The sequence below is a fragment of the Chelonia mydas genome, chromosome 17 (assembly GCF_015237465.2).
Source record: "Chelonia mydas isolate rCheMyd1 chromosome 17, rCheMyd1.pri.v2, whole genome shotgun sequence".
Classification (NCBI taxonomy): Eukaryota; Metazoa; Chordata; order Testudines; family Cheloniidae; genus Chelonia; species Chelonia mydas.
Window position 1 is genome coordinate 1,796,199 of NC_051257.2, and position 26,777 is coordinate 1,822,975.

A 26,777-nucleotide genomic window follows, 5' to 3' on the forward strand; every position below is an offset into this window, starting at 1 on the left:
GGACAGTGCCCAACTTCCCCAGCCAGGGGTGGTTGGTGTGGTGGGACCCTGAGTATGTCTGCAGCAGGGAGTAAGGTTTAGACATCGCCCTGGGGGGTTTCAGTGGGGTTGCCCTCACTGCACACAGGTGGTTCTTTGGGATGGGGGTGCGCTGACGGGTGAGGAGAGGACGCCCCAGCTCAGGCAGAGAATTCAGGCCGCCTGCCGCTCTCGTTCCAGGGGAGGAAGGTGCGAGGAGGTTCCCTGTGCTCAGGGATTGCAGGCCCCAGGAACACGGCACCACCACACAGAGCAGGTTCTTCTAAAACACCAGTTTATTAAGGAAACAACTGAAAGGAAAGCCTGGCTCTTCTCCCCAAGATGGACCGGGCGGCAGAAAGCTGTGACTCTACATGACACTTTACACGTGAAAAGCTTCCTGCCCAGGCTGGGGCTCGCCAGGCCCAGGGGCTCTGGCTGGGTCGGGGGGCAGCAGCACTAAGCCCCCCTTTCCCTAGCGAGGGGCGAGACCTCACTGCCCTGCACAAGCTCTCTTGCCCCTCATGGAGACCGTGCGGGGCTCCCCATCCCTCCAGCACCGGTGCCCCTTGCTGGTGGGACGCCCTGTCCTGTCCGTCTCCCCAGCCTAGCCTGCTGCTTCTCACTCCCTTCTCACAGAGAACAGCATGGCACGCCCCGCGGCTGGGCTGGCGGGCAAGGGGCCCTGGCAAACGGGGGATGGGAGCCGCTTGGGCTGGCGTCTCTCTCAAAGCCCCATCAGGGCTCTCTGGGAAGCAGCCGCTGCAGCCAAACACTCCCTCCTGTCCTGGCGCCACGCGAGGATCTTGCAGCAGTGGGACGGCGACTCAGAAGGGCCCGTGAGGCAGAGCAGGGTGGGCTGGGCTAGATACCTGGGGGGCCAGGAGGCTTCTGGCTGAAGCTGGTTGAGGCTTGTGGCCACCACCTCAGGGAGAATGGCATCTTGGGCACAGGGGCCTGGCAGTAATGGGAGCTGGACCCTGGGCAGGTGCACCTGGGTGGGAGAAAATGTCTCCCTGCCCCAGCCTCCTGCAGGGTCTGGGCCTGGATCCAGAGACCACACTGCCGCACCAGCGCCTGCCCCAGCCCATGCACAGACCTCCCCAGGGGTCTCCTTGGGCCACATGGGACCGAGCCGGTGTCCACCCCCCATCTGCCTCCTGCCAGGCATTTGGCTGGAGAAAGGCTGGCAGTGGCTGGCGGAGCCCAAGGCTCGTTGTGCACACAGCCAGAGTCCGGCTAGCTGGCGGGGTGTGAGCTGGCTCTGGGGAGCTCAATATTCAATGCCTGCCCTCACTGCTTCCCAGGCCCCAGGCAGCCCTGCCCAAGCCAGGCAGGGGAGGGAGTGACCCAACAACGTGTAGGGCCGGAGGACACCGTCCTGGGGGCTTAGTGGCAGGCTTGGGGGGCGGTCCCCTCAGGCTGCCTCACGTGGGAACCCAAGGTGCCCCGAAGCCCACGGAGCAGGATTCACGCCCAGGCAGGATGGCTGCCCATGCAGCTGGCCAGTGCCCCCGCAGGGCCACGGGCCTGGCTACTGCAGCATGCTCACAGCAGCCACACGTGTGCTGAGTGACCTGCCCTCGTCTGTGACCGTCCCCAGCGGCTCTAGGTGGGGGCAGGCGCTGGTGTGAGCAGGGGAAGCAGAGTGACCCGCTGGGGGCTGGCAGACCAACACCAACGGTGGAGCCCAGCCGCAAGGAGGTGCCACCTCAGGGTGGGGCTGTCAGTTCCCAGCCTGCTGCTGAGCCCCTGGAATCACACGCCCCCTCTGGGGCTGGGCAGGAGGGTTTACACCCTGCCTGCCACTCACAACCTGGGAGAGGCTTGGGCTTAGCCTGGGCCGCCTGTGGGGGAGACGCTTCTCCAGTGCCCCCCACCTGCTGGGCAGCTGGGGGCTCCCCCCAATGAAACCCGGCTGTGGGGCTGAGCCGCAGCCTGGGGTCGCTGCTGCCCCCTCTGCAGGCCCTGAGCCTTGTAGTCCTGCGGTTCCCATAGAGTGCAAGACCCCCCGTCTCTCTCTGTGCCAGGCCAAGAGACCCGCCCTGTGCTTGCCCACTCAAACCCACCTGGGCCACCCCCTTGCTGGTCAGCATTCGCTGAGGCTTTATGCCCTCCCCAGACCCCAGGACAGCTAGGCCAGAGCACGTTCGAGCTGTCCCTGCCCCAGCTGCTGGGTCCTTGGCCCAGGCCCACGTTACCGCCACTTCGTCTGTGACCTGCGTGGCAGGAGCACTGCAGCCGTTGTGCCCAGAGGACGGCTGGCACCTGCACAAGCTGCACTGTGCTGGGCCCCATCTCTGTCCAGGCTGGGCCCTAGCCAGGGCCCTGGGAATCTGGGCTGCAGCCACTGCCTGCTTGGCTCAGGCCTCCCCTTTAAACCGGGGGGGCAGGCAGGGGGCTTGCTCCCTGGGCTGGGGATGCCCCCACTCTAAGCCACGTACAGTTCCTCCACGAACCCCGCTGCAATGGCAGCTTGTTGCACACTTCAGCTAAGATGCAGGCCTGCTGCTGCTCACGCAAAGGGAGTGCAGGGGCGTCTGGGCCCTGCCCTATGAGCTTTCTCCTACATCCCAAGGCCACAAGGGTCCCTTGTGACCACCCAGTCTGAGCTCCGTATAGCACAGGCCTGAGACCCGCCCCAGTAATCCCTTGGGCAGAGCTGTTAGAAAAACAGCCTGTCCTAATTTAAAAATGGTCAGTGACGGAGAATCCACCCCAGCTCTGGGTCAGTTGTTCCAATGAGTAATTCCTCTCACTGCTAACGATTTACACCTTACTTGTGCCAGTCTGAACTTCCTAGCTTCAGCTTCCAGCCACTGGCCCGGGTTAGACACCCCTCCGCTACACAGAAGAGCCAGCGCACTATCTAATGTTTGTTCTTCACATAGATACCTATAGACGGGGAGCAAGTCACCCAGAACCTTCGCTTTGCCGAGCTAAATAGTCTGAGCTCTGTGAGTCTCTCTCTATGAAGCAGGTTTTCTAATCCTTTCCACATTCTTGGGGCTCTTCTCTGAGCCCCTCCCAATCTATCACCATCCTTCTTGAATTGCGGGCCCCAGAACTGGACCCAGGGTTCCAGCAGCAGTCGCATCAGGGCCACACACAGAGGTAAACGTTTTTTCAGTCACTGCTTGGCATGACAAGTCCCCCAGCCTGTAACATGGCCTGCAGTCTCTGTCCCTCTACGCTGACATGTAGCCGTATTCACACACAGTTTACCAAGCACACCACACTGCTCTGTAGCAGTGATGTGGCCTCTTCATTGTGTACCACACCCCAACTGTGTGTCATCTGCAAACATCATTGGTGATGATCTGATGTTGTCTCTTGATGATGTTAAATAGCGCAGGGCCAAGAACTGCCCCACTGGACACACCTGCTTGATGACGATTCCCCACCTACAGTGACATCTGGAGAGCTATTACCTACCAGCTTTTAATCCACGGGAAGTGGGCCGGATTGATTTTACAGAATTCTAATTTTAATGTCGGTTTTACCCTGGCCCTGGAGGCTGGCAGCAGGGGCGGGCTGTGTTCTTGGGGGGTGACTTAGGTGTCTCACACAGCGAGACACAGTGCTTGATATTCAGGGTGCCGTGTCCCCGGGGGCACAGTGCCATGCCAGCATTCCTCTAGCCTTCAACCATGAGCTAATGAAATACCCTGCATTCTGCTACCCCTGCTACGCACACAGAGGGAGGGTGGGGAGTTGCAGATACTCATTGAGGTACAATGTGTCTCTGAGTAGTTCCAGGGCTGGGTGTTTTGCTCCCATGCACCAGGCTCAGAGCCTCCTTCTGCTGCACCATCCAGTATGTGCCAGAGGAGGGCAAACTTGCATTTGGCTTCAGCAGCTCATCTCCCTGGCTTGGCAGACCTGGGTTGCTGCACTGTTATCCAGGCTGGCTAGCTGCCCCAGCTCCCTGGCTGCAGGCAGGATTCGGCTCTGGCTCCAGGGAGCGGTACGGGGAGCAGGTGCTGGAATCCAGTCACTCCCCGTCTGAGGAGCAGGAGACAGCGACTGCAAAACGTCCAATTCCACGGCATGCATACTGCCAGCTGGGAAGTCCTAGGCCATGGCGGAGACCATGGGGCAGCGCACAGCTCTGCCCGCGGCTGGCTCAGGCTGGCTGCACACTCAGGGAGGTGATGCTGCGGTGCTGACACTCGCTCCGATTTTCAGTTTTCTCCACAAGCATGAGAGCGAAGCTGAGGCCCTAGAGCCGACTCGGCAGCGGGCTCCTCACACCTGGAGTACGCCGGGCCCGGTTCAGACCCCACGAGCTACAGCTCAGCGCCTGGGCCACGAGGGGCTGAACAGGCTCATGGGAAGGAAGTGTCTCCTTGGGCTGGGCCAGGCTGGCGATGGGAGGGAGGCCGCGGCGTTATCCCCGGCCATGTGGGCAGGAGCAGGAGGCTGTGTGTCTGCGTCTGGCCTGGCCTGGCCGGTCCTGTGCACAGCTCCGTGCAGTGTGACCGCGAGTCCGGGGCCCATCACACCCATGTGGAGCCCAGAGCCCCCCAGTTTCTCTGTGCACAGACCCTGCTGGGCTGGCGACTGGGGCTGGGTGGGGCTGCGCCGGCAGGAAGGGGCCAGGCCAGGGAGGGAAGCAGGGCTGCTGGCTCCTGCTTGGGCAGAGTCTCCTGGGGACAATATTTACAGTCCCTTCCCGCAGGATGCTGGTGGGGTGTCCAGAGGGGCCAGTCGGCGTGGGGGGGCCGAGGACAGTGCTGCTGGGGCTGCCCCTCCTCCCGGCTCAGCTCAGCTCGGCCTAGATGGAAACCTCATATTCCCTGGTGTCCTGGAAAGGAAACAGACTGCAGGGGGTTGGACACTTGCCAGCACTGCCAGGGCATTCTCCACCCAACCCCACTAGGGGGCAGCGTCCCCACACTCATTCCCCCCCATCCCCCTCACGCCTTCCCTTCCTCCCGCCCCCTTCCTGGGGGGCAGCGACCCTCCTCTCCCCCACCTTTCCACCCCACCCTTGGGGCTCCCTTTGCAGCCCCCTCCTGGGATTGGACACTGCTGCACAGAATGACCCCTCTCCGGCTCCACACCCATACTGGGGGGCTGGGGGCAGTTCCAGCAAGGGCCCAGGGCACTCCCCAGCAGAGGTGCACGGGGCTGCCCCTTTGCACAGCTGCTCTCAGCCCTCTAATCCAAGCCAGCCCCCAGCTCCCGGCAGTGCCCCAAGCACCTGGGTTTACCTGGGGCCAAGCTGCCAACAGCCCTGTGTGGCCCGAGGGCTGGAGGGGCCCGAGTGAACGGGCTCAGTACTTACTCCTGTCTCGTAGGCGGTGTTGTCAAAGGCCGATTCCACGGTGATGTGATCGTAGGGGTGAGAACCAGACAGGGGCAGCTGCAGGGATGGTTTCCCCTGGAGCCTGCAGGGGAAAGAGACGAGCAGACAGTGAACCAAGCTGCCAGGGCAGGGGGCAGACAGGGCTGGGCAGGGGGCAGACAAGAGAACATAGGACCCAGGCTGGGGGGCAGGGGCAGACAGGGCTGGGGGACAGATGGGGCCGGGCAGGAGGCAGATGCGATTGGGTGTGGGGCAGATGAGGCTGGGCAGGAGCAAACAGGGCTGGGTAGGAGGCAGACAGGGTTGGGTGAGGGGCAGTCGGGGCCAGAGACGGGGGCAGAGGGGCCGGACAGGGGGCAGACGGGGCCGGACAGGGGGTAGAGGGACCAGGGGCAGACGGGGCTGGGACAGATGGGGCCAGGCAGGAGGCAGACATCCCCGCCCCCCCCCCCAGGCACTCACTTGGAGAAGTAGAGGTAAATGCCTCCGATGAGCAGTGCCACGACCAGCACTGGCAGGAAGATGGCGATGGCGACGTTGGGGCCCTCCTGCGGGTTCCCCGAGGGCGAGACCTTTGCAACTGCCGGAGAGCCGGGGAAAGGGAGCGGGGAGGGGTACAGAGACCAGGGCAGCGGGCAGGGGAAGAAGAGAATTTACCGGGGATGAAACCAGACTCTCGGGGCAGCTCGGTGGGGATCCTGCACCCCCCTTCTCAGGGCACTGGGGTTCCGCCCCCCCCATGTGCTTCAGTGACAGGTGCCCTGCGCGGACATGGGACCCAGCCTGCAGTGCCTCCTCCCCGCTCACAGGGGAAACGGCGCCTCCTGCTGGGCAGCCACATCCTGGCTCTGCGCTCGCTGCGAAGCCCAGCCCAGCTCCCCAGATAGCCCCCCCCGCCCCCACCCCCATGGGCACCTACCCCCACCGGCGCCCCCACCTGCATCCCCGCCCCCATGGAAACCCACCCCCGCCCGCATCCCCATGGAAACCCACTCCCACCCCCATGAGCACCCCCATGGAAACCCACTCCCACCGGCACCCCCACCCACACCCCCATGGAAACCCACCCCCGCCCGCATCCCCATGGGCACCAGCACCCCCATGGACACCCACTCCCACACCCACCGGCACCCCCATGGAAACCCACCCCCACCCGCATCCCCATGGGCACCTACTCCCATCAGCACCCCCATGGACACCCACTCCCACTCCCACCGGCACCCCCATGGAAACCCACCCCTGCCTGCATCCCCATGGGCACCTACTCCCACCAGCACCCCCATGGAAACCCACCCCCACCCCCATGGGCACCCCCATGGAAACCCACCCCCGCCCCCACCCCCATGGGCACCTACCCCCACCGGCGCCCCCACCTGCATCCCCGCCCCCATGGAAACCCACCCCCGCCCGCATCCCCATGGGCACCTACTCCCACCAGCACCCCCATGGAAACCCACTCCCACCCCCATGAGCACCCCCATGGAAACCCACTCCCACCGGCACCCCCACCCACACCCCCATGGAAACCCACCCCCGCCCGCATCCCCATGGGCACCTACTCCCACCCCCATGGGCACCCCCATGGAAACCCACCCCTGCCCGCATCCCCATGGGCACCTACTCCCACCAGCACCCCCATGGACACCCACCCCCACCCCCATGGGCACCCCCATGGAAACCCACCCCTGCCCGCATCCCCATGGGCACCTACTCCCACCAGCACCCCCATGGACACCCACTCCCACTGGCACCCCCATGGAAACCCACCCCTGCCCGCATCCCCATGGGCACCTACTCCCACCAGCACCCCCATGGAAACCCACCCCCACCCCCATGGGCACCCCCATGGAAACCCACCCCCACCCGCATCCCCATGGGCACCTACTCCCACCAGCATCCCCATGGAAACGCACCCCCACCCCCATGGGCACCCCCATGGAAACCCACCCCTGCCCGCATCCCCATGGGCACCTACTCCCACCAGCACCCCCGTGGACACCCACTCCCACTCCCACCAGCACCCCCATGGAAACCCACCCCCACCCATATCCCCATGGGCACCTACTCCCACCAGCACCCCCATGGACACCCACTCCCACTCCCACCGGCACCCCCATGGAAACCCACCCCCACCCGCATCCCCATGGGCACCTACTCCCACCAGCACCCCCATGGAAACCCACCCCCACCCCCATGGGCACCCCCATGGAAACCCACCCCCACCCGCATCCCCATGGGCACCTACTCCCATCAGCACCCCCATGGACACCCACTCCCACTCCCACCGGCACCCGCATGGAAACCCACCCCCACCCGCATCCCCATGGGCACCTACTCCCACCAGCATCCCCATGGAAACCCACCCCCACCCCCATGGGCACCCCCATGGAAACCCACTCCCACCCCATCCCCATGGGCACCACTCCTACCAGCACCCCCATGGGCACCCACTCCCACTGGCACCCCCACCCGCGCCCCCATGGACACCCACTCCCACCGGCACCCGCACCCGAACCCCCTCTTTGATCCCTCTTTTGCCGAGTCTCCCTGGGTCAGCCAGTGAGCCAGCAGTGAGCCCAACCCAGCTGCCCCCCGCACCCAGGGCCATCACTCCCTGTGTTTCTGCATGGCCCGATAGTTCAGTGTCATCTGCTCTCCCCACCAGTCTCCCGGCTCCAGTGGCTCCCAGGCCACCCCCCTCCAGGCCTCTGCCCCAGAGGGACCCCCCGGCCCTCCTGCATGGCAGCCTGAGAGCCAGGCTGAGGGCTTGAGGGTACCAGGACCCCGGCTGCAGGCTGGCCAGAGGGGGCTGCACGCCGTGTTCTTACCATCCAGGTTGCGGTTGCTGTAAAATTCATCATAAGCAGCTGGAAGAAGAGAGGGAAGAATGAAAGGTGGGAAGGAGAGCCAGCAGCTGGGTCGAGCAAGGGCGGCAGGAGTCCAGCGCATGGGCTGCTGGGGACAGGGCAGAGCCAAGGGCCCCATCACGTGCTGGCCCCAGGCAGGGCAGCTGAAGCTCAGAGTGGTTATTAAGTGCGAGCCTGTGGCCAGTGCTTTGCTAACGGCTTGGCCCAGTGTGGCCCCCCTGCCTTGGGGCTGATGTGGGCACATGCTCCTTGCGCCGTGGGGCGGGAGCATTAGAGTCAGGCTGGAGAAGGGGCAGGCAGCTTTGCAATGCCAGGGAGACGCTAGCGCTGGCAGTGGCAGGGGGTGTCCCTTGCACACTCACCATTCAGTCATGGAAGGGGCGGGGGAGGAGCTGGCATGCCCAGGGCACAGTGACCACAAGGCGATCCCGCCGGAGAGGGCCGTTCTGCGCCCCACAGCGGAGGGCCCTGCAGGGAAGGTGAGACGCCAGAGGCCAGGGGCCCGGGGACTGGCTGGGCCGCACACACTGTTTGCTAGTCCCAGGGCAGACTCACCAGCCTTGCAGATGGGAGGAGAGCTGTTCCACTGTGAGGGGTGGCCGGGCACACAGCGGAGGCTCCCCTCCCCCAGCAGCACGTAGCCCGTGGCACATGAGAAGCGCAGGGTGGCCCCGGCCTGGTACAGCCTCTTCTCCGGGGTCTGGATGCCGTTCTCCGGGACGCCCGGGTTGTGGCAAGGCTCATATACTTCCGCTGCAAACGTGGAATGGAGCTGGGCTGAGACACACACCTGCAGCTCAACCGCGGGCAGAGGGGCTCGGTGAGGGGGTGGAGCTTCCTTTGGGGGCTGTGGGGAGCCTTCCTCATGGGGCTCAGCCCGGCCCAGCTGCTGGGGGACTCTTGCCAGGGCTGGGAGGCAGGCAGCTCCTTGCCAGGCTGCGGCCCAGGCCCTGGGGGACAGCCCAATGGGATGCAGTGCCCCCCTCCCGAGCATCCCATGCTTCAGGGTGCCAGCACAGGCTGCAGGGCCAGGGCTCTCCCCAACCCTGGAGACAAGCAGCCAGGTGCACCGTGACCAGTTTTGCGGGGGGGTTCCCAGACAGCCAGCTGGAGCAGCAGGACCCCACGGAAGCACCTGGCTGAGCTCGGACTCACGGGTGCACTTGGGGAGGCGGTCGCTCCACTTGGGGCCCCCGGCCTGGCGGTCCCGGCAGGTCAGCAGGCCGCCCCCTGTCAGGACGTAGCCCTTGTCGCAGACGAACTGCACGGTGGAGCCCACGGGGAACTTGGAGCTGGAGATGATCCTGCGGCTGTGGTCCACGTCCCCGGGGTCCTTGCAGGAGGTCACTGTGCAGGGGAGGGAGGGCAGCGAGACTCACATCAAGCCGAGGGGCAAGGGGGAGACGCCTCCCCGCACGGCTCAGGGCCTTAGGAGGGCTGGAGCCAAGTGGGGCTGTGGCCCTTAGCTCTGCAGGGTGTGGGGGGAGGGGAAGGGAAGCTGCTCGGGGGTGGGGGGGCGGCAGCCCAGAACTGGTTACTGCTCCTGCTCGGAGTGCGGGGGGGCGAGGCAGCCCCCGCAGCCTGCCCAGCTATGCCGTGGCAGGCAGCGTGGCTAGTGGTCGAAGCACAAATGCCGAGAGTCTCTTCCCAGCACTGCCACCCATGCCTGGCAGGGCGAGGCCTCCAGCCCCTCTGCACCGCAGAGAGGGACACAGCCAGACCCCCGGGCGCCCGGAGCCCTGCCCCAGGCCTGCAATGGGCAGGTGAGAGTCCGGCCCTCTGGGGCTGGCATTGAGGGCACGGAGCTCCAGCAGGGGGAGCTCTCGGCACAGCAAAGCCTGCCTGCCCCGGCCAGCCTGAGCAAGGCAGCCTGGGCACAAAGGGGTGCAGGGTTGTTTGGGGGAGGCGACTGTTGGCGTCCTGGCAGGGCTCCGGTCTGGGGGATCTTGTACCCAGCCCCACCCTGCTGAGTGCCTGCCGCCTGGGGGGCAGCCCCACGCACCCCTCCCAGCTGGGAGCCCGGTTCGGAGCTGACGGGGTAGGCAAGGCGCTGTCACTGGGAAAGAGGGAGGGTCCCTCCCAACCCGTGCTCCAGCAGCAGCAGCCAGTGCTTGAGGGAGACCCGGGCCGGGCCAGCTGATTGTCCCCCGGATGGCAGGGGGCCCGACCAGCCAACACTGGTGCAAAGGGGCCAGAACTCCAGCATGCGCTGGGGGGCAGCCCCAGAGGGCAGGGCAGGCGGGGAGGGGAACCCCGGGGCAGTCTCTGGGGTGTGCGGGGTGTGTGGGGCAGCCTGCCCCAGCAGTGGCCCGAGCTCACCCCTCTCACAGGTGGGCAGGTCCCCGCTCCAGGTCAGGTCCCAGTGGCACATGAGCAGGTCCGTGCCCACGAGCTCAAAGCCGGGGTAGCAGTGGTAGTTCACCATGGTGCCGTGGATCAGCTCGGGGTGGGATGTGGTCTTCCAGCCGTTGGGGATCTCGGGCAGCTCGGGGCACGTGTCGTTGCGTGGAACCTCTGCAGGGAGAGCCAAGTGAGACCACTGCCAGCTCAGGAGCCTGGCCCCACAGGCTGGCTGCAGGGCATGGCGGGGGGCACAGCTAGAGGTGCTCAGAGCTCTGAGGGGTTGGGGGTTAGAGCAGGGGGGCTGGGAGGCAGGACTCCTGGGTTCTATCCCCAGCTCTGGGGGGGGCGCTGGTGGTTATGGGAGGGGGGACTGGGAGGCAGGATTCCTGGGTTCTCTCCCCAGTGCTGGTGGGGGTCCCTCACCGAAGAAGTGGATGACGAAGCCCTGCTGGTAGCCAAAGACAGCGCCGCCAGGGTCTGACTGGAACTGGATGGTGACATCGGCCATGGCTGTGTAGAGCTTGAAGCGGCGGTGGGTGCCCGTGTACTGGCCCAGGATCCGGGCTGTCAGGTCATCCCCGTCGTAGAATGTGAGGACGTCACCCTTCCCAATGTGCAGCCTGGGGAGAGAGAGGGGGCTGGGGCAGACGCCCTGCGGAGGGGACCTGTAGAGCCCGGCTTAGCTGGTCCTGGCCCTGGCCCTAGAGGGGACTCTCCCCCTCGGATGAGTGAGGCTGTGTGGGTGTGGACTTCACTTAGGAGGGTTTCAGCCAAGACCATCCTGGGGCAAAGGGAGCCCAGCCCCGGCCCTGGCCCCTTTGCAGCCACAGACTCTCACGGTGAGCAGTGGAGAATTGGCTGCAGACTCAGGGGATGAGGGGATCCCCACAGAGCTCCCACCTCTGCCAGCCATCCCCAGGGCACCCAGTGATCACCCGGGGGCAATCCATAGGCCCTTGCTCCCCCTCATGCCTGGCTCGGTGCCTCCCTGACACTCACACTTGGATGTCCAGCATGATGCGCTTGTCCTCCTCCACGTGCAGGCCCCAGATGCAGTCCTGGCCCTTGCCATAGGCCTCCGGCCAGTTGGGGGACAGCACCACGCCCGCTGAGTCTGTGATCTCCCCGCTGCACACGGCTGCAGGGACAGACAACACTGAGCTCCTGCCCCATCTGCCCCCTGCAGCCCAGAGCTGCGGGGCGGGAAGCCTCACAGCAGCCCCCCTTCCTGTCTCAGCGAGCAGCACAGGGGGCTCTCAATGGAGGGCCTGGGCCCCAGCTCTGCACAGGCCTGGGAGCCCAGGGGAACAGCGCCCTGCCTGCTCTGGCTGGGCGGGCCCTGCCCTGGCTCAGCTGGTCTGTGCCCCCAGGCACCTGCCTGCCCCCTCCCCTGCAGCCTGGCTTGGCCTCAGCAGACAGACCTCGGCACGCTGGCTCCGTCTCGTTCCACTGGGGGTCGCTGGGGTCCACGCACTCAATGATGATGGAGCCCTGCTCCAGGGTGTAGCCAGGGTCGCAGCTGAACTCCACCGTGGTGCCCACGGCATAGGTGGCGTCGCTGGTGGTGAAGTTCCCGTACTTGACGAAGGGCTCATAGCAGTGCCCCTGCTCGAACGCTGGGGGCGGAGGGGCAGAGGGTTAGCGTTGCCACCCAAAGGGGGCCGGGATGACGGTGTCCGCAGCTCCCCGGCAGCACAGGGCTCGTTCTCCGGGGCCCTGGGCCAGGCGTCTCTCCATGCTCCCTGCGGGGGTCTCAGGCCTTACCTTCGTAGCGGAGCGCCATGCCGGTGGAGGCGCCGTTGCTGTCGGTGGTGAGCTCGAGGAAGAAGTGGCGGGCGGTGCTGAGCAGCCCCTCGATGGGCAGGTACTCCACCTCGTACGAGTCGTACACCGGCGCCGCCTCCGTGCTGTTCCCGTTCCGGATGATGAGCCTGCACGGCAATGGTCACACAACCAGCTGGGGGGGCACAGGCCTTGGAAGATCCCTGCGGTGTGGCCGCTGGGTTCTAGGGGTCTGTGGCTCGGCCTGCTGGAGGCCCCTGTGTGCATCGGGAGAATGCGGGGAGACGAGGGGCACGGCTGATGTCTGGAGGCAGGAGGGCAAAAACCACAGGTGCAGGGGTGACACTACACCCCATATTCTTCATAGAAATATTGTTATCGTAGGATTATAGCATTACTAAGATATGGTTTGTGCAAGATAAGGCATGTGAAGTGTCATTGGAAGTTATGATTTGCTGAGTATGATTATCCTATTTGTATGCATGGAGCATTTTTGTATCTAAAGTTAGGAATATTGACTATACATCTGTACTACAAAAATGTTTACACCTAGGGAACGCCCACCAGACAGAATGCAATCAGTCTGGCTGGCTAGCTGCGGACGAGTCAGTGGACCATTGGGAGAACAATAGGTCTTTGAAGATGCTAATCTCCCACCTTCCCGGGATGCTACAAACAACCTCTGACTCCTGGCTGCTCTGACACTGCAGGGTCCTGTGATTAAGTCACCTGGTACTGGACTCCATGATACAATACCAGTATTTTCCCACCGGAGGGGACTGGACGGGATGGGGCAGGGCAGGAAAACAAAGGATTCCTGCCATACGAAACACCTATTTAAGGCAGGGGAGAGATAATCAGGGTCATTTTCACTGAATCTGTGCCCAGCATGACTGCTGCATACACCTAAGCAACAAAGACACAGGGGGGAGAAGGACTGAACGCAGGCAGGGAAGGTGTTTGGCCTGTGAAAGGGATACCTAGAGTTTTAAACTGCAAGTAAGAGCAGCTAGCCTTCAAGGACGTCTGCAGACTGCCTAAATCAACATTTAGGGTGAGAAATTATTACTTGTAAACAGCTTCTTTAGTATTTTAAGCTTATCTTCGTTTTTGTTTTATTTGCTGGATAATCTGCTTTGATCTGTTTGCTACTCCTTATAATCACTTAAAATCGATCTTTTGTAGTTACTAAACTTGTTTTGGTTTTCTCTCAAACCAGTTTGTGGAATTCATAACTGGGGGTGGGGGAAAGCTGTTGAATATCTCCCTCCACCCCGAGGAGGGGAGCAAATTTCATGAGCTTACGCTTCACAGTTCTCTGAGCTGCACAAGACGCTATAGGTTTGGGTTTGCGCTCCAGAGGGGGTGTGCACGGGAGTGCTGGGCAATTCCCTAGCTGTGCTGATTTCAGCGTCTGCGTCCTTCTGCAGCTGGGTGTGTCCCTACCTGGGTGTGCTGGAGGAAGCTTGAGGGCTTGGCTCAGCAGGACAGTGTAAGGGAGCCCAGGCTGGTGGAACAGACGGGCTCAGTGGTATCCCAGTACATCAGGTGGCTCCCTGGAGGGTGGGTAACCCATCACACAGGGGAGCTGTGGTGCCCTGGGTTATCTCCTCTGTCCCCTCTCCTAGAGGGGGCTCAGTGGGAAGGCCAGCTCAGGCATGGAGAGTCGGAGGGGAGCCCCTGGTTGGGGGGGGAGCCCCAACACCTGTCACTGTCCATCAGGGCTGGCTAGAGCCCTGACCAGAGAGCAGGGCAGCCTCAATGGCACAGCTGCTCTGGCATGTGCCATCGGTGGGTTTCAGAGCCAACATCCATTTGCAAACACATGTTGCAAGTCCTACACAGTGTGGCAGGGGAGCTCTAGCCCCCCAGGCCTCACAGACACGTCCACCCTGCTCCCCTGAGGCTGCACCCTCATAGGCCCTTCCCTTGTACGGGCCCTGCTCCCTGCCCCGCACCTGTCATCATCCTCAGCCAGCGCCACCTTCTCGAAGTGCAGGTGCAGGCGCTGGCCCCTGGGGGCCTCCAGCAGCCATTGGCAAGTCAGGTTGCTGCTGTAGTTGTTTGGGAAGCCGGGCGAGATGATGCGTCCGACGGTGGCATTTCTGATCACGCCTCCGCAGGCCGCTGCAAGGGGAGGCCGAGGGTTAGGAGCACTGGGGGGATGGCCGCCAGGCAGTGGCTTGCCCAGGCGGGGGCATCGGAGATGGGGCAGGCCGACTGGCTTGCCCCCATCAGAACGCCCTTGGCCAGATACTGCCCGGCCTTGCAGCAGTGGGCAGAGGGCAGTGCCTGGAGCCGGGCTGCAGCTGCAGGGCAGTGGTTGGAGCGTGCCCAGTGCTTAGGGGGCACCCCATAGCCTGTGGGAAGGTGCTGGGGTGCAGAACCCTCTCTTAGGAGGAGACAGCCAATCAGGAGCTGGCGTCTGGGGCCAGGCTCAGGCTGAGAAGGCCAAACTCACGTCCCTTGTGAGCAGCTGAGGTCTGCTCTGGCAAGGCCTGTGCTCAGCCAGTGGGGCATCCGGCAGCACTGGGCAGCCCCTCCGCCCAACTCACCCAGGCAGATGGGCTCCCGGCCGCTCCAGAAGGGCCAGGTGGCGTTGAGGCAGGTGAGCACAGGCGGGCCCCGCAGCTGGTACCCTGTGGTGCAGTAGAAGTGGGCGCTGCCCCCAGGGTGCAGGCTGGTGATGGAGATATCGCCGTAGGCCGGTCGGGAGGGGAAGCTGCAGCTCAGCAGATAGGCTGGGAGGGCGGAAGGGAGCGAGAGGGGCATTGAATGGCCGGGCCTGGCAGGCTGAATGGCTGGAGCGATGTGCTCCCTGGCTTGGCATGCCTGGTGCCCGGGGGGTGGGTGTCCGGTGCCCAGTGCCCGTGAGGGCGGGCGCCTGGTGCCTGTGGGGAGGGATGGACTCGACCATGTCCCTGCTTCATGGTTGCACCCCGCTGGCCCCAGTCCCCGCAGGGCACCAGGCTGTCACCCCCTCACTGCCCCACACAGCACTGACCCAGGGCAGAGGGTGCCTTCGCAGCACCTGGGTGTTTTGCAGCACATGGCCATGCCAGGCTGCAGTGATGCTGGAACACTTTTAAGTCAGACCCCTTACCGTCCGCAAATCCTCCCACCCCGAGCTGGGTCCAGGAGCAGGGCCATGTCTTTGGGGGGGGGACCTGGACAGGAGTAAGGGGGCCGAGGCCAGGACCACAGCTGGGGACGGGCGCGGGACCAGGAGCGGAGCCCCTGGGTGTGGGGCCGGCAGCCAGGACCCTGGGTGGGGGGCCAGAAGTGGAGCCTCGCGTAAAACCTGGGGGTGCAGCAGCACCCCCCACACCCCTAGTTCCTGCACCTATGCCAAGCTGGGCATCAGAGGGATCCTGCCCCACAGTGTGGGTGTCACGTCCTCCCTCTGAGAGCCACAGGCAGGAACTCGGGGTGGAAGGAGGTCGGCTTTCCCTCCTGGAATACCCAGCTGCTGAGCGGTTTTCTCTCCTCTCCCCCCATCGCATGGAGACCCAGAGCCTCTGGAAAGACAGCCTGCCCCATCTGCCCAGGCAGCCCCAGTGGGCGCAGTTACAGAGACGTGGGTCGGACACGGGTGTTGTCCCTGATCCCAGCCAGCAGGTGGCAGCAAACCCTTCTGTATGGCCTGGCAGCTGGCCGGAGGGGTGCAGCCCCCCAGGCCCCACCCGCCCACAGGTGCTGCCCCCCAGGGACACCGCTCTGCCAGGCTGCAGGCGGGGAGCCAGACTCCTCGCTGCCCCTCTGCCAGGGGAGCTGGCGTTCCCCACCCCGCCAGGAGTCCTTTGCCCCTGCTGATGCCTTGGGAACCCCAGGAGCCATGGGTCCAGACTAAGTGGGCTGCTCCCATGGGGCTGCACAGCCTGGCTGCTGGCATCGCCAGAGTCCCTGCTGCCCCAGGGCAGGTGGCGCTGCAGGGCGTGGGCGTGGGTGGGGGGATGCAGGTGAAATCTGCCCAGGTCACACTGGGTCTCAGAGGGGAACCCAGCCCCTGGCTCTGTGCAGGCCGGGGGTGCTCGGGGAATGACTGGGGCAGGGGCAGGAGCCGGAGGGGGGCTGGCAGCACTTTCGCATCTCCACACTGGCCGAAGGGTGCTGGACAAGCGGGGTGCGAAAGGCAGCTGACAGTGAGGAAACACGCTGGTGCCCTGGGGGACCGCAAACGTGGCTGGGGATGCAGCGCCCCTCCCCCTCTAGTACCCGGCTCACTTTGCCCACACACCCGGGCACAGCCACAGTGCAACAGAGGGGACACTGCTCATAAACCTTCCTGCCACGGGCAGTGGCTGCTTCCCAGACCAGCCTCTGCGGCTCAGGGCTACACACTGGCTGTGTGAGCTCACAGCCTCTGCTTGCGAGGTCACTCCATCTCCGCAGCAGCACGCTGTGATGCCACAAAGAGGTGAGCCTGACCTCAGCTGGGGCCGAGGAGGGATTTGGACGAGCGAAGGATCCCGGGGGCACTCCAGGAAGAGCAGCCACGATGCTCCGACCTCTTCCACCAAGCCAGCACCAGCGCCAGGCAGAGCAAAGTCTAGTTCTAGTGCAGAGGAAGGGCAGGGCCCTGGGCCGCTTTGCATGCGAGTGATGTCCTGCCAGGGCCCCTTTGCACACCAGCGTGATGCACTGCCAGGGCCCCTTTGCACACCAGCGTGATGCCCCGCCAGGGCCCCTTTGCCCACCAGCGTGATGTCCCCCAGGGCCCTTGTGCACACCAGCGTGATGCCCCGCCAGGGCCCCTTTGCACACCAGCATGATGCCCTGGCAGGGACCTTTTGCCCACCAGCGTGATTCTCCCCCAGGGCCCTTGTGCACACCAGCGTGATGCCCCGCCAGGGCCCCTTTGCCCACCAGCGTGATGCCCCCCCAGGGCCCTTGTGCACACCAGCGTGATGCCCTGGCAGGGACCTTTTGCACACCAGCGTGATGCCCTGCCAGGACCCCGTGCCCATTTGCACACCCTGGCAGCCAGCAGAGGTGAAGACCGAGCCCAGCAGAGCCCAGACTCCCGCACGCAGGGGCTGCAGCTGACTGTGCAGTGTCTGTGGGTGACGGGGGGGGGGGGGGTGAGACCATACTGTTGAGGGGGTCACAAGCAGTCCAGTGCCTTCCCTAGGAGCTCCCCACGTGGGAATCAGCAGGGATGGGCGCGATGGCCAGTGGTAGCCAGCCCAGGGCTCTCAGTAGCCGAGGGCCTGACCCTGCTGTCAGGGAGCCGAGGGTGATTCTCAGCTCATAGAGTCCCTGCCCTGGCGGGAAATGCCCTGGGCCCATCGCGGCCATAAGCACCTGCGGAGGGGGGCTGGGGTACCCGGGCATCTGGCTGGCGGTACCACAGCCTGGCCGGTGGGAGTGACTGAGTCATGCCCAGCCCCTACCTGTACCCAGAATCCCCCTGAATCCAGGGTGGGGAGGGGGCTGGGCCCATCAGACAAGAATATAAAGGAGCGTGAAGTGCGGCTTTTCCCATTAATTTGCTGCACGTTGCCATGGCGACCCCGGCCGAGGGACGCACTCGGCACAATCTGTCGTTATTTTCCCATTAATAGCGTCAGGGCGGCACCAGGCATGTGGGTGAGTGAGGGCAGGTCGGGGGGGCAGCACATCCCTCCCAGGAGATTCTGGTGCAGACAGAGACCCCCCCAGCCCGGGGCTGAGCGCCCCTTGGGGGTATTGCTTTGCTGAGGAACCTTGGGCAGGTTAAGGAGACAAAGGACCATGGGAAATGGGAAAGCAGGCACCCCCCATCCCCGAAACCCACCGAGCTCTGCCAGTGCCCCTCATTCCCGACCCTCAGCCCCCTGATAGCCCAGCCCTGGGCTCCCCCACCCCCGAAACCCACCGAGCTCTGCCGGTGCCCCTCATTCCCGACCCTCAGCCCCCTGATAGCCCAGCCCTGGCCTCCCCCCATCCCCGAAACCCACCGAGCTCTGCCAGTGCCCCTCAATCCTGACCCTCAGCCCCCTGATAGCCCAGCCCTGGGCTCCCCCATCCCCGAAACCCACCGAGCTATGCCAGTGCCCCTCAATCCCGACCCTCAGCCCCCTGATAGCCCAGCCCTGGACTCCCCCATCCCCGACACCCACCGAGCTCTGCCAGTGCCCCTCAATCCCGACCCTCAGCCCCCAGATAGCCCAGCCCTGGCCTCCCCCCATCCCCGAAACCCACCGAGCTCTGCCGGTGCCCCTCAGTCCCGACCCTCAGCCCCCTGATAGCCCAGCCCTGGGCTCCCCCATCCCCGAAACCCACCGAGCTCTGCCAGTGCCCCTCAATCCTGACCCTCAGCCCCCTGATAGCCCAGCCCTGGGCTCCCCCACCCCCGAAACCCACCGAGCTCTGCCGGTGCCCCTCAATCCCGACCCTCAGCCCCCTGATAGCCCAGCCCTGGGCTCCCCCACCCCCGAAACCCACCGAGCTCTGCCGGTGCCCCTCAATCCCGACCCTCAGCCCCCTGATAGCCCAGCCCTGGGCTCCCCCCAGATCCAACAAGCTTCATGTCCCAGGGGTCTGGACTCCAGCACCCCCGCACCCCCGCCAGACCCTGCCCCTGTCGTGCTGCCCAGCGTTTGCACTGCCTGAACCCAGAGAAAGAGCCACCTGCGTGACTCCTGCGTGACCACAGCTCCAACCCCATGACACTACAGCATTTCCGCCTGGGGGCTGGCTGCTCTTGGGGGGCTGAGCTCAAACAGCAGACTCTGCCCCAAGCCTGCCCTACCCTCCTCCCACCCCTCTGCCCTGCAATGCCCCACGGCCTACCCCACGACTGCCCTCGTCCCCCAGCCAATGCTGGCACGTTTGAGTCATCCCTGCTGCTGGGGTCCAGCTCCAGGAGGGCTGCGGGGTGGCACCCCCATGGGAACGCTGCTCTGGTGAGAGGTGCCGGGAGCCTGGTGCTGAAGGGCACGACCCCTCTGCGCTCCCTTGGCCACGGCCTCAGCGCCAGCCTGCAGCGAGGGGGCAGTCAGGGGATTGTGACGTGAGCGCCAGGACTGAGAGCCCCCAACCTCCTCCCTTAGGCCCCCGCATGGCAACCATCCAGGCCAGGGCACCCTGTGAGTGGCCCCTTGGCCCTCCAGACGGGAACCCCTGGTAAGCCTTCAGCCCATGTTCCTTGGAGCCTCCCACCTCATCGGCTGTCTCAGCGCTGGCTCCCTCGGGCTCTACAGCCCACCTCTGCCATCAGCCAGGCGGGGGCAAGACACGGAGCAGCTGGTGGGCGGGGAGCGATGCTGAGCCTGGGGACGAGGGGGCTGCATATGGTGTGTGGGGTGGGATTCACACTGGGGGCTCGATGTGGGCACTGCAGGCAGAGGGGTCAGGGCGAGGGAGGAGACAGGAGCTCAGCGTAGGATAGTGGCACTGCCGGGCTCCAAGCCTGGGGTGGGGAGCAGGGGAGAAAGTCCCTGAGCTCCAGGCCGGCCTGTAGGTGTGTGGCTGGCTTCCCCGGCCAACAAGCGCATTGGCAGAGCCCCACAGGAGGCTCACCGGAGGCACGTCCCTCGGCTGGCCCTGTGGCACGTGGGCGCCGTGCGGGAGGAGCGGCTCCGCCCTGCTATCAGCGACAAGGGGCCTAACTTTGCCGGTAATTATGTTAAATGAGCCTGTAATTGCTCACACCAATTATCTCTCCATTAGCGCGTCTCTCTGGTTGGTGCCCGTTTAACCTGGCGATGTCGCAGATTAACTCCGCCGGCAATTCCAGAGCTTTAAACAGGCTAATTGGCCCTGGCTGGCGGCAGCTGTGCCAGGGAAACAGGGGTTCACCTGCAGGGGAGTGGGCAGGGCCGCCCTGCGGACACACTCTTGGCAGGATGGTGCCATGCTGTGCCCTGGGCACAGGGGCGAGATGGGTGCGCGCTCTGACCCAGGGCTGAGCCTAACTCCCCAAATCCTGGGAGGGAGACGCTGTTGGGTGCCTCAGGCTGTGGGGGGGAGAGGGGTGACGTGGTGGCCTGGGAGGAGGAGGGGACTCTGGGAGGGACAGGTGTGGGGGTGTATATGACCCACACTTAGCCAGAGCTTGCCTGGCCACTCCCAGCCAAGGTGAAGTGCCAAGGGTCCAGGTGGGATGCTAGGCTGTGCTCTGTGCAGACACGCGCCCATGGGGGGTGCCGTGCTACATGTCCAGTGCACCCATATTACAAAGGGACTCTAGGTTGGCTCCATGGGAGGGGAAAGGGCCCCTCCCCAGCCTCAGCTGTCAGGGCCCCTTTCGCCAGGGGCAGGGGCATGCCTGGCCCCATTGCTAAGCCAGGTGGCCTCTGGCCCCAGCACATGGCCTGGAGACGAAGGATTCTTAGCTACAAGCCGCCGGACACTGGCTGCCAGTCCCCTCCCCAAACCTGCCAGGCCCATCAGCTCCTGGGAGCAGCCCCCACACTGCTGTGGGGCAGCACTCCTCTCCCGGCGGTGGGGCTGCCTCGTGGGGCACTGGGTCTAGGGCGCAGGGCACCACAGCATGCCCCCCAGCCCTGCTGCAGCACCAGAGCTCTGTGTGACCTGCTGCGCCCCATCAAGGGACGAGGCGAGCACGACGGGCCCTCTGGCTGCAGGAGGGCACCAAGGGTGGGGCCATGTCTGGCTGGCACGTGTGGGGGGCAGGACGGCACAGGGACCGTGGCTCTGCACGGCTCCGCAGGCCGTGCCCGTACCTTGGAAGCGGAAGCGGAAGGTGCCGGGGCTGGCGGGCTGGGGGCTCCGGAACCGCACGCTGACCCGGTTGGTCGGGCTGCGGATCACCTGGCCCCTCATAAGGAAGGACTCGTTGGCCAGGACGACAGGCTCCGCGCCCCCAAAGGTCTCCATGGTGACCGTCTCCCCTTCCGACAGGCTGATGTTCAGGACCTGTGGGAGGAAGGGGCATTGTCAGTGGGGCACCGGGTTATTGCCAGCCCATGCACTTGGCCCAAGGGCAGAGCAGGGGCACTTCCCCCGTTGGCCTTTCCCCTGGTCCCGCCTGGGCGACTGGCACAGCAGGGGGCTGGCTTGCCCCCCCCAGCTAAGTCTGAGAGCCTGGGGGGAGTCACCTGGCCAGCCGCCCCACACCTGCCGGGCTCCAGAGACAGCCCACAGTTCTCCTGCGCCAGGCCTGCCAGCTCCATGGGGTGGGCAGTCACCCAGACTGCCCCCAAGAGGAGCCGGCGCTCACGCCCAGGGGGCCTGTCTCCTCTTCTGGAAGGGGATGTGCCTATCCCCACCCAGATCCTCCCCCGACACCCCCCCCGCCCCCGCTGCCCCCCAGAGCCCCAGTGCCAGGCGGGCACGTCTCTCTCAGCACCTTTTCCCACAGTCAGTAAGCGAGCGGTGAGGCCGGTCTGCGCAGGGCCAATGGCAGCAGCAGCTTTCAAACATACTTAGCCGCCCCGTAAATCTCGGTGCTGGGAGATGCCTTGGACAGGCGCACTCGGCGTGCTGCTCCTGCGCGGGCTGGAACCGGGCCCGCGGGCAGGGGGCAGAGCCCGCAGGAGAGCCGCCCGCTGTGCCCTGCTCCAATGCTGAGCGGGCCCCGGCCCCGACACTGGGCTCTGACTGGGCCAGGTCAGTGGGCAAGGCTCCAGCGGCACCATGGCGAAGCTCCCGCGATTGAGAAGAGCCATCGGTATCCACGGCAGCGCTGGGGCAGAGACCCGTGGCAGCATGGCGAGTGATTCCCATGCCTTACGGGCCAGAGAGATGCCTGGCAGGGAGCCAGGACAGAACGGCCCTGCCACGTGGCCCTGGGGGGTGGGGAGAGACAGAGCCGTCTTTAATTGCGGGGTCTCAGAGTGCTGGAGACCTCTGGGGCCGCCTGCCCCACCACAGGGTCAGCACCACCATGCCAGTGCACAGAGGCCAGGGACTCACCAAGGCCACACAGTGTCAGGCAGAAGCAGAGCTGGGGACAGAACCCAGGAGTCCTGGCTCCCGGTCCCCCCACCCCCACTCTAACCCCCTGGATCCCGCTCCACGCTGGGCCATGCCACCCCCAGGCCGTTTCTCCCAACCCCCCGCCGGCAGGGCTGGAGCTGGCCCAGCCCTGGCTAGGCCCCGTCATGGCCCTGTTGCCGCAGTAGACCCTGGCCAGGAGGACGTGGGTGCTGCTCCCTGGCTGGTGCTGCCCACGCTGCCATTCGCTTCCCCGGGGGCACACGCGCCAGCTCCCGCAAGCAGCCGCTCGCTCCATTGCCATGGTAACTGGCGGCTGTCCCAGCCGAGAGCTTCGGAGCTGCCAGCGCTGCCAGCGCGTGGGGCCCCGGCCTCCGAGGGCTCCCTCTGCTTGGCCACGCAAGGGGGCGGCACAATGGGCCCCTCCATTACCCTGCCCCTCCAGGAAGCCCTTGGGGACTGGCCCCGGACATTGTCCTGGGAAGGCGGGGTTAGGATCTCCCTGATCGGGGCCTAAGCCAGCATGGCAGCTGGGGGAAGGGTGAAGGGACAGGACCCAAAGGGAACTGCTGGGCGCCCCAGGCCCAGGGGCGTGGCTGGAGGGACAGGAGGGCGGCTTGTCCCTCTGGAGACTCCAGGCCACCCCTGGAAGGGGGCACAGCGGTTCCAGTCCCTTCTGCGGGCTGCCGAGGCCGCGGGGCCCATCCCCCGGGGCACGGAACGGCCTGCACCCGGCGCAGCCACAGCATGCAGCTCCTGAAGACAAAACACGCAGTGGCTCGTGCTGGGCCTGGCCCTGGGAGAGGGCAGGCACTGGGGCTGCAATGGTGCCCGCATGTGAGGCAGGTACGGGTCACAGATGGTACCCGCCTGCTGCAAACCCCTCGTGGAGACACCATTTGCACGGGCCCAGTGAAAGCAGGGAGAGCTGCCCGGGTGCAAACCACATCTCCGACACTGGTTCCTGGGGCAGCCGCACCAGAGACTGGAACCCCAGGGAGGCCAAGGCCGGGAGTGGAGCTGGTGCCTGCAGTACAGGGGACCCCACAGCCAGCATGCAGGGACAGAGGGCGGGCAGAGCCCAGAGGAGCCCCCGCAGGTGCTCCCAGGGATAGGGGGCTCTGCGGGCAGCAGCTCAGATGCCAGGCAGGAAGGGAGCCCTGGGAATGGCACGTGTCAGCCTCACACGGCTCATGGCGGGCATGCACATTCACTCCCTTGGCCTTAACAGGCAGGCTCGAGAGCCAATGGGAACCGGGGAAGAGGCTCTGGGCACGGCCCGATGGATCCTGGCCAGCAGGAGATGGAGAACCGCCAGCACGAGCTCCAGATGGCGAAGAGACGCAGCCAGCTGGAGAGAGGGGCCCAGCCACCGAGCTAGCGGAGCAGGGAGCCTCCAGCAGGATCCACACAGCACACAGACACTCCCCCATGCATGGGCACCACGCATACACCCCCTCCCCCCTGTGCACACACACGCAGAGACCCCCCAGGCAGGGGCACACGCATACTCATAAACCCCCATGCACACGCAAACACACATACTCATAGATCCCCCCCATGCACACTCATACACACTCCCCCATGCATGTGCACACCCACACACTCAGCAGCAGCGAGAGGAGCCCAGGAGAGCTCCGTGGTAGGATGCTGCAGCCGCAGGCCAGGCTGGGTTTGGCTGCGCGTCTGCAGGTTGCTGCAGGGCTCTTGCTTGCCAACCCCAGCGGTGCCGTGCAAGTGCCACGTGACTCAGCAGCAGTCAAAGCGGAGCAGCTCGCCCCCGGCCCCAGGGGGCTGCTACCGGGCTAGAGTCTGCAGCCCACCCACATGGGGTGTTCCCACAGCGGGCTAAGCCCAGCTTTAACTGAACGGCTTTCACACCGGTCTGGATCATGCTGGGCACCGTTTGGTGCAGAGGCGGCCCGGATGGGAGGACAGCTGGAAGCTGGTTTATGCAATGGGAGCTGGGTGCAGGCCAGGGCACAAGCTCACGCTGGTTTAGTGCATGTGATGCCTTCCCCGCAAGCGGCTGCCCACCTTTGGGGGCAGGGCACACAGAGGGCACAGAGAGCCTCAGCCTGGGTTTCATAGCTGCCTTTGGGCCAGTGCGATCCCGTCGAGTCTCCGTGCACCTTCCCATCCCAGTTCCAAGGGCTAAGGCGGCCCCGGTCCTCCCAAGAGAGCGAGAACGTGGCTGCCCTCCCAGGCAGAACAGACCGGGCCCTGCCCAGCGCTCTCAGTCAAGCTGCATCGCATTCACTTAGAACAACCATGGATTCCCGCGGCGGGCGCGGTCATGGCTGCCACTCAGCCACGCAGTGTGGAAATGCAGACAGATTGCCCAGCACAGGCGAGGAAATGGAGTTCTCTCCCGTGATTGTTCTGCAAATTCAGAAACTCCAGCTGGGGTGGGCGGTGACCTGGACAGGGGCCCTGGGCAGCAGCCAACCCGCCACACACATAGGCAAGCTTCGCGGCAGACACAGGTGGAGCACTACGGCCTCCGGCCTCGTCCAAGCGAACGCAGGTAACTGCCCCACTCTCCCTTTACTGGTTTCAGCATCCCTGGGCCTTTACATCTGCAGCTGTTCCAGCCAGCAGCGAGAGCAGAGCCGTCCCCACTGCCCCTCTTCTGTGCCACATGCCCACTCCGCGTGCCCCCATAGCCCCATGGCCGCAGTCTCTAAGCCTCACGCCCCCTGCTCTGGGAGTCAGGATCACCCCTGCTTTACAGGGGGGCACCACAGCTCAGAGAGACGCAGCCAAGGTCTCCCAGAGCTAGGAATTAGACCCAGGCATCCTAAGTCCCACCCGGCCCAGCTCTGAGCTGCTCGCTTGCTGCTGGAGGTGAGCGGGCATCCGCACACTCACAGGGGTTGGGGGCTCGGGCTCCCAGCTTGCTGGGAATCCTGGGAAGGTTTAACCTTGAGGTTGCCTGGCTACAGTTTATATTTGAATGGATCGTTATAAAATATAACAACCCCTGCCCGTTTGGGATGCCCCCCTCCCCCCCGGTAGGGCCTGGGGGTGGGGCGCAGGTGGCTGGGGAGTAGGGGTCCCGTTCAGTAGCCACGGAAAGCCCCGAGGCCCTGTGGCTGGGGAGCAGCCATGTAGCCCGGCACACACATTTCAAGGACCAGCCCCCAGTCCCTAGTGTCCATCCCCGAGGCCTGGCTCCCGGCAGCTCTCTGCTGCGACGACATCATCACTTATCCTGAGAAACCCCAAGCTGTTGCCTTGTCTCATTAGGAGGCGATTGGATATTAATGATGTTAATTAAGCAACGCTACACGGTAATGGAGAGCAGTGCCGGTACGCACATTCTCGCCCTGCGACGCTAATTACTGTGAGGTACCTGCCGGGTGGCAGGGGTTTGGGCAGCCGCGTGCGGGCCAGCACCGTGCCGAGCTCCTTGCCGGGCTGTTAAACTGTGGCAGGATGGAGAACCACGGGGAGGTGGGAAACTCCTTGCTTGGCTCCATGGCTATCAGCTTCCCCACCCGTAGCTAGCCCCAGTGCTGCGCTGGGCTCACCCTGCCATAACGGGCCAGGGCCAGACCGTGGGTTGATCTCCCTCCCCAGCCCCTCAGGATGCTGGCTGATCGTGGGCCGACCCAGCCTGGGTCTGGGGGATGTGAAACCAGAGCTTGGCTTAGAGCTGGAGCGCGACACAGGCCCACAATGCCCAGCCCTGGGCAAGCAGAGCCTGCCTTGTTCTCCTCCGGGTGCTGCCACCCTGCCCCCTCAGCCTGGGCAGCCGGCGCGGCACCCTCCCTGGCTCAATGGATGGAGCCTGTGCGGCCGGTGGAGGCGGCGGGGTTATTTATTTATTAATATGGAGTTTGAAGGCTCTGCTGTTGCCGAGGTCTAATTAGGCCCCAGGAGAGGGACTGGCTGGGGGCTGGGGCACATTGTTCAAATGTCGCCAAATACCACGTGCATTGATTTGACATTCTGCAGCACAGCTGCTGCCCTTTCAGCATTCACATGCCCCTCGGTAGAGGGTTGGGTTTGCTCCTCAGTGGCATTTCCAGCCCCCCTGCAGCTGGACGGGCTCCTCAATTGCACCCCAGGTCCCCTGCTCTTCCCCCTGGGGAGTCCCTTCCTGCTCGCCAGGCAGCGTTTCCCTCCCAGGTGGTTCTGCGTAGCCAAGAGAGAAAGTCCTGGAGTGCTGGGCCATGGGCCCACCACAGACCCCATCAGAGCAGGGCTGGCCTTTGCTGCTGTCTCCATTCCACAGCACTGCGGTGGCGTAAGGGCCTTGTGACGGAGTGGGGGAGTTTCTTGCTTTTCCTTGTTTCCTATGGGGGATTTTCTTGGTTTTCCTAGGGTTTGCATGCAGAGACAGCGTGACTCAGTTTCCCTAGGTGCTATGGGTTTAACAACGTGATGGGAGAGGGAGTTCGTTGTTACAGAGGACCGGAGAGGGAACTTGGGACCCCAACCACTGGCGTGGAGAATGGAGACCCCAACCAGGTGACCTGGTGACCCGGAGGCCCAGCTCAGGAGGCCCAGCCGGGTCTGGCCAGTGGGAGGACAATGGGCTGCGAAGAAAGGAGAAGGGGCCCAGGCGA

General features: G+C 64.6%; 1 protein-coding gene across 2 annotated transcripts in view; it reads right to left on the bottom strand.

Annotated features, from left to right (window-relative positions):
* Positions 1–296: 296 nt before the first annotated feature.
* Positions 297–26,777, bottom strand: part of SEZ6 (seizure related 6 homolog) — a 69,593-nt gene continuing 43,112 nt past the window's right edge. Inside the window, exons 4-17 of one of the 2 annotated variants that reach the window (XM_037880790.2) lie at positions 20,991–21,183; positions 14,877–15,062; positions 14,280–14,448; positions 12,304–12,470; positions 11,961–12,155; positions 11,539–11,677; positions 10,963–11,159; positions 10,516–10,710; positions 9,352–9,543; positions 8,752–8,949; positions 8,158–8,196; positions 5,792–5,909; positions 5,309–5,411; positions 297–4,825 (exon numbers count right to left, since the gene is read on the bottom strand). In XM_037880790.2, the coding sequence (XP_037736718.1) occupies positions 4,796–4,825; positions 5,309–5,411; positions 5,792–5,909; positions 8,158–8,196; positions 8,752–8,949; positions 9,352–9,543; positions 10,516–10,710; positions 10,963–11,159; positions 11,539–11,677; positions 11,961–12,155; positions 12,304–12,470; positions 14,280–14,448; positions 14,877–15,062; positions 20,991–21,183 (2,121 nt within the window). In that variant the 3' untranslated portion in view covers positions 297–4,795. Of the gene's footprint in view, positions 4,842–5,308; positions 5,412–5,791; positions 5,910–8,157; positions 8,197–8,751; positions 8,950–9,351; positions 9,544–10,515; positions 10,711–10,962; positions 11,160–11,538; positions 11,678–11,960; positions 12,156–12,303; positions 12,471–14,279; positions 14,449–14,876; positions 15,063–20,990; positions 21,184–26,777 lie in introns of both variants that reach the window. The other variant, XM_037880789.2, reaches the window with a different exon arrangement.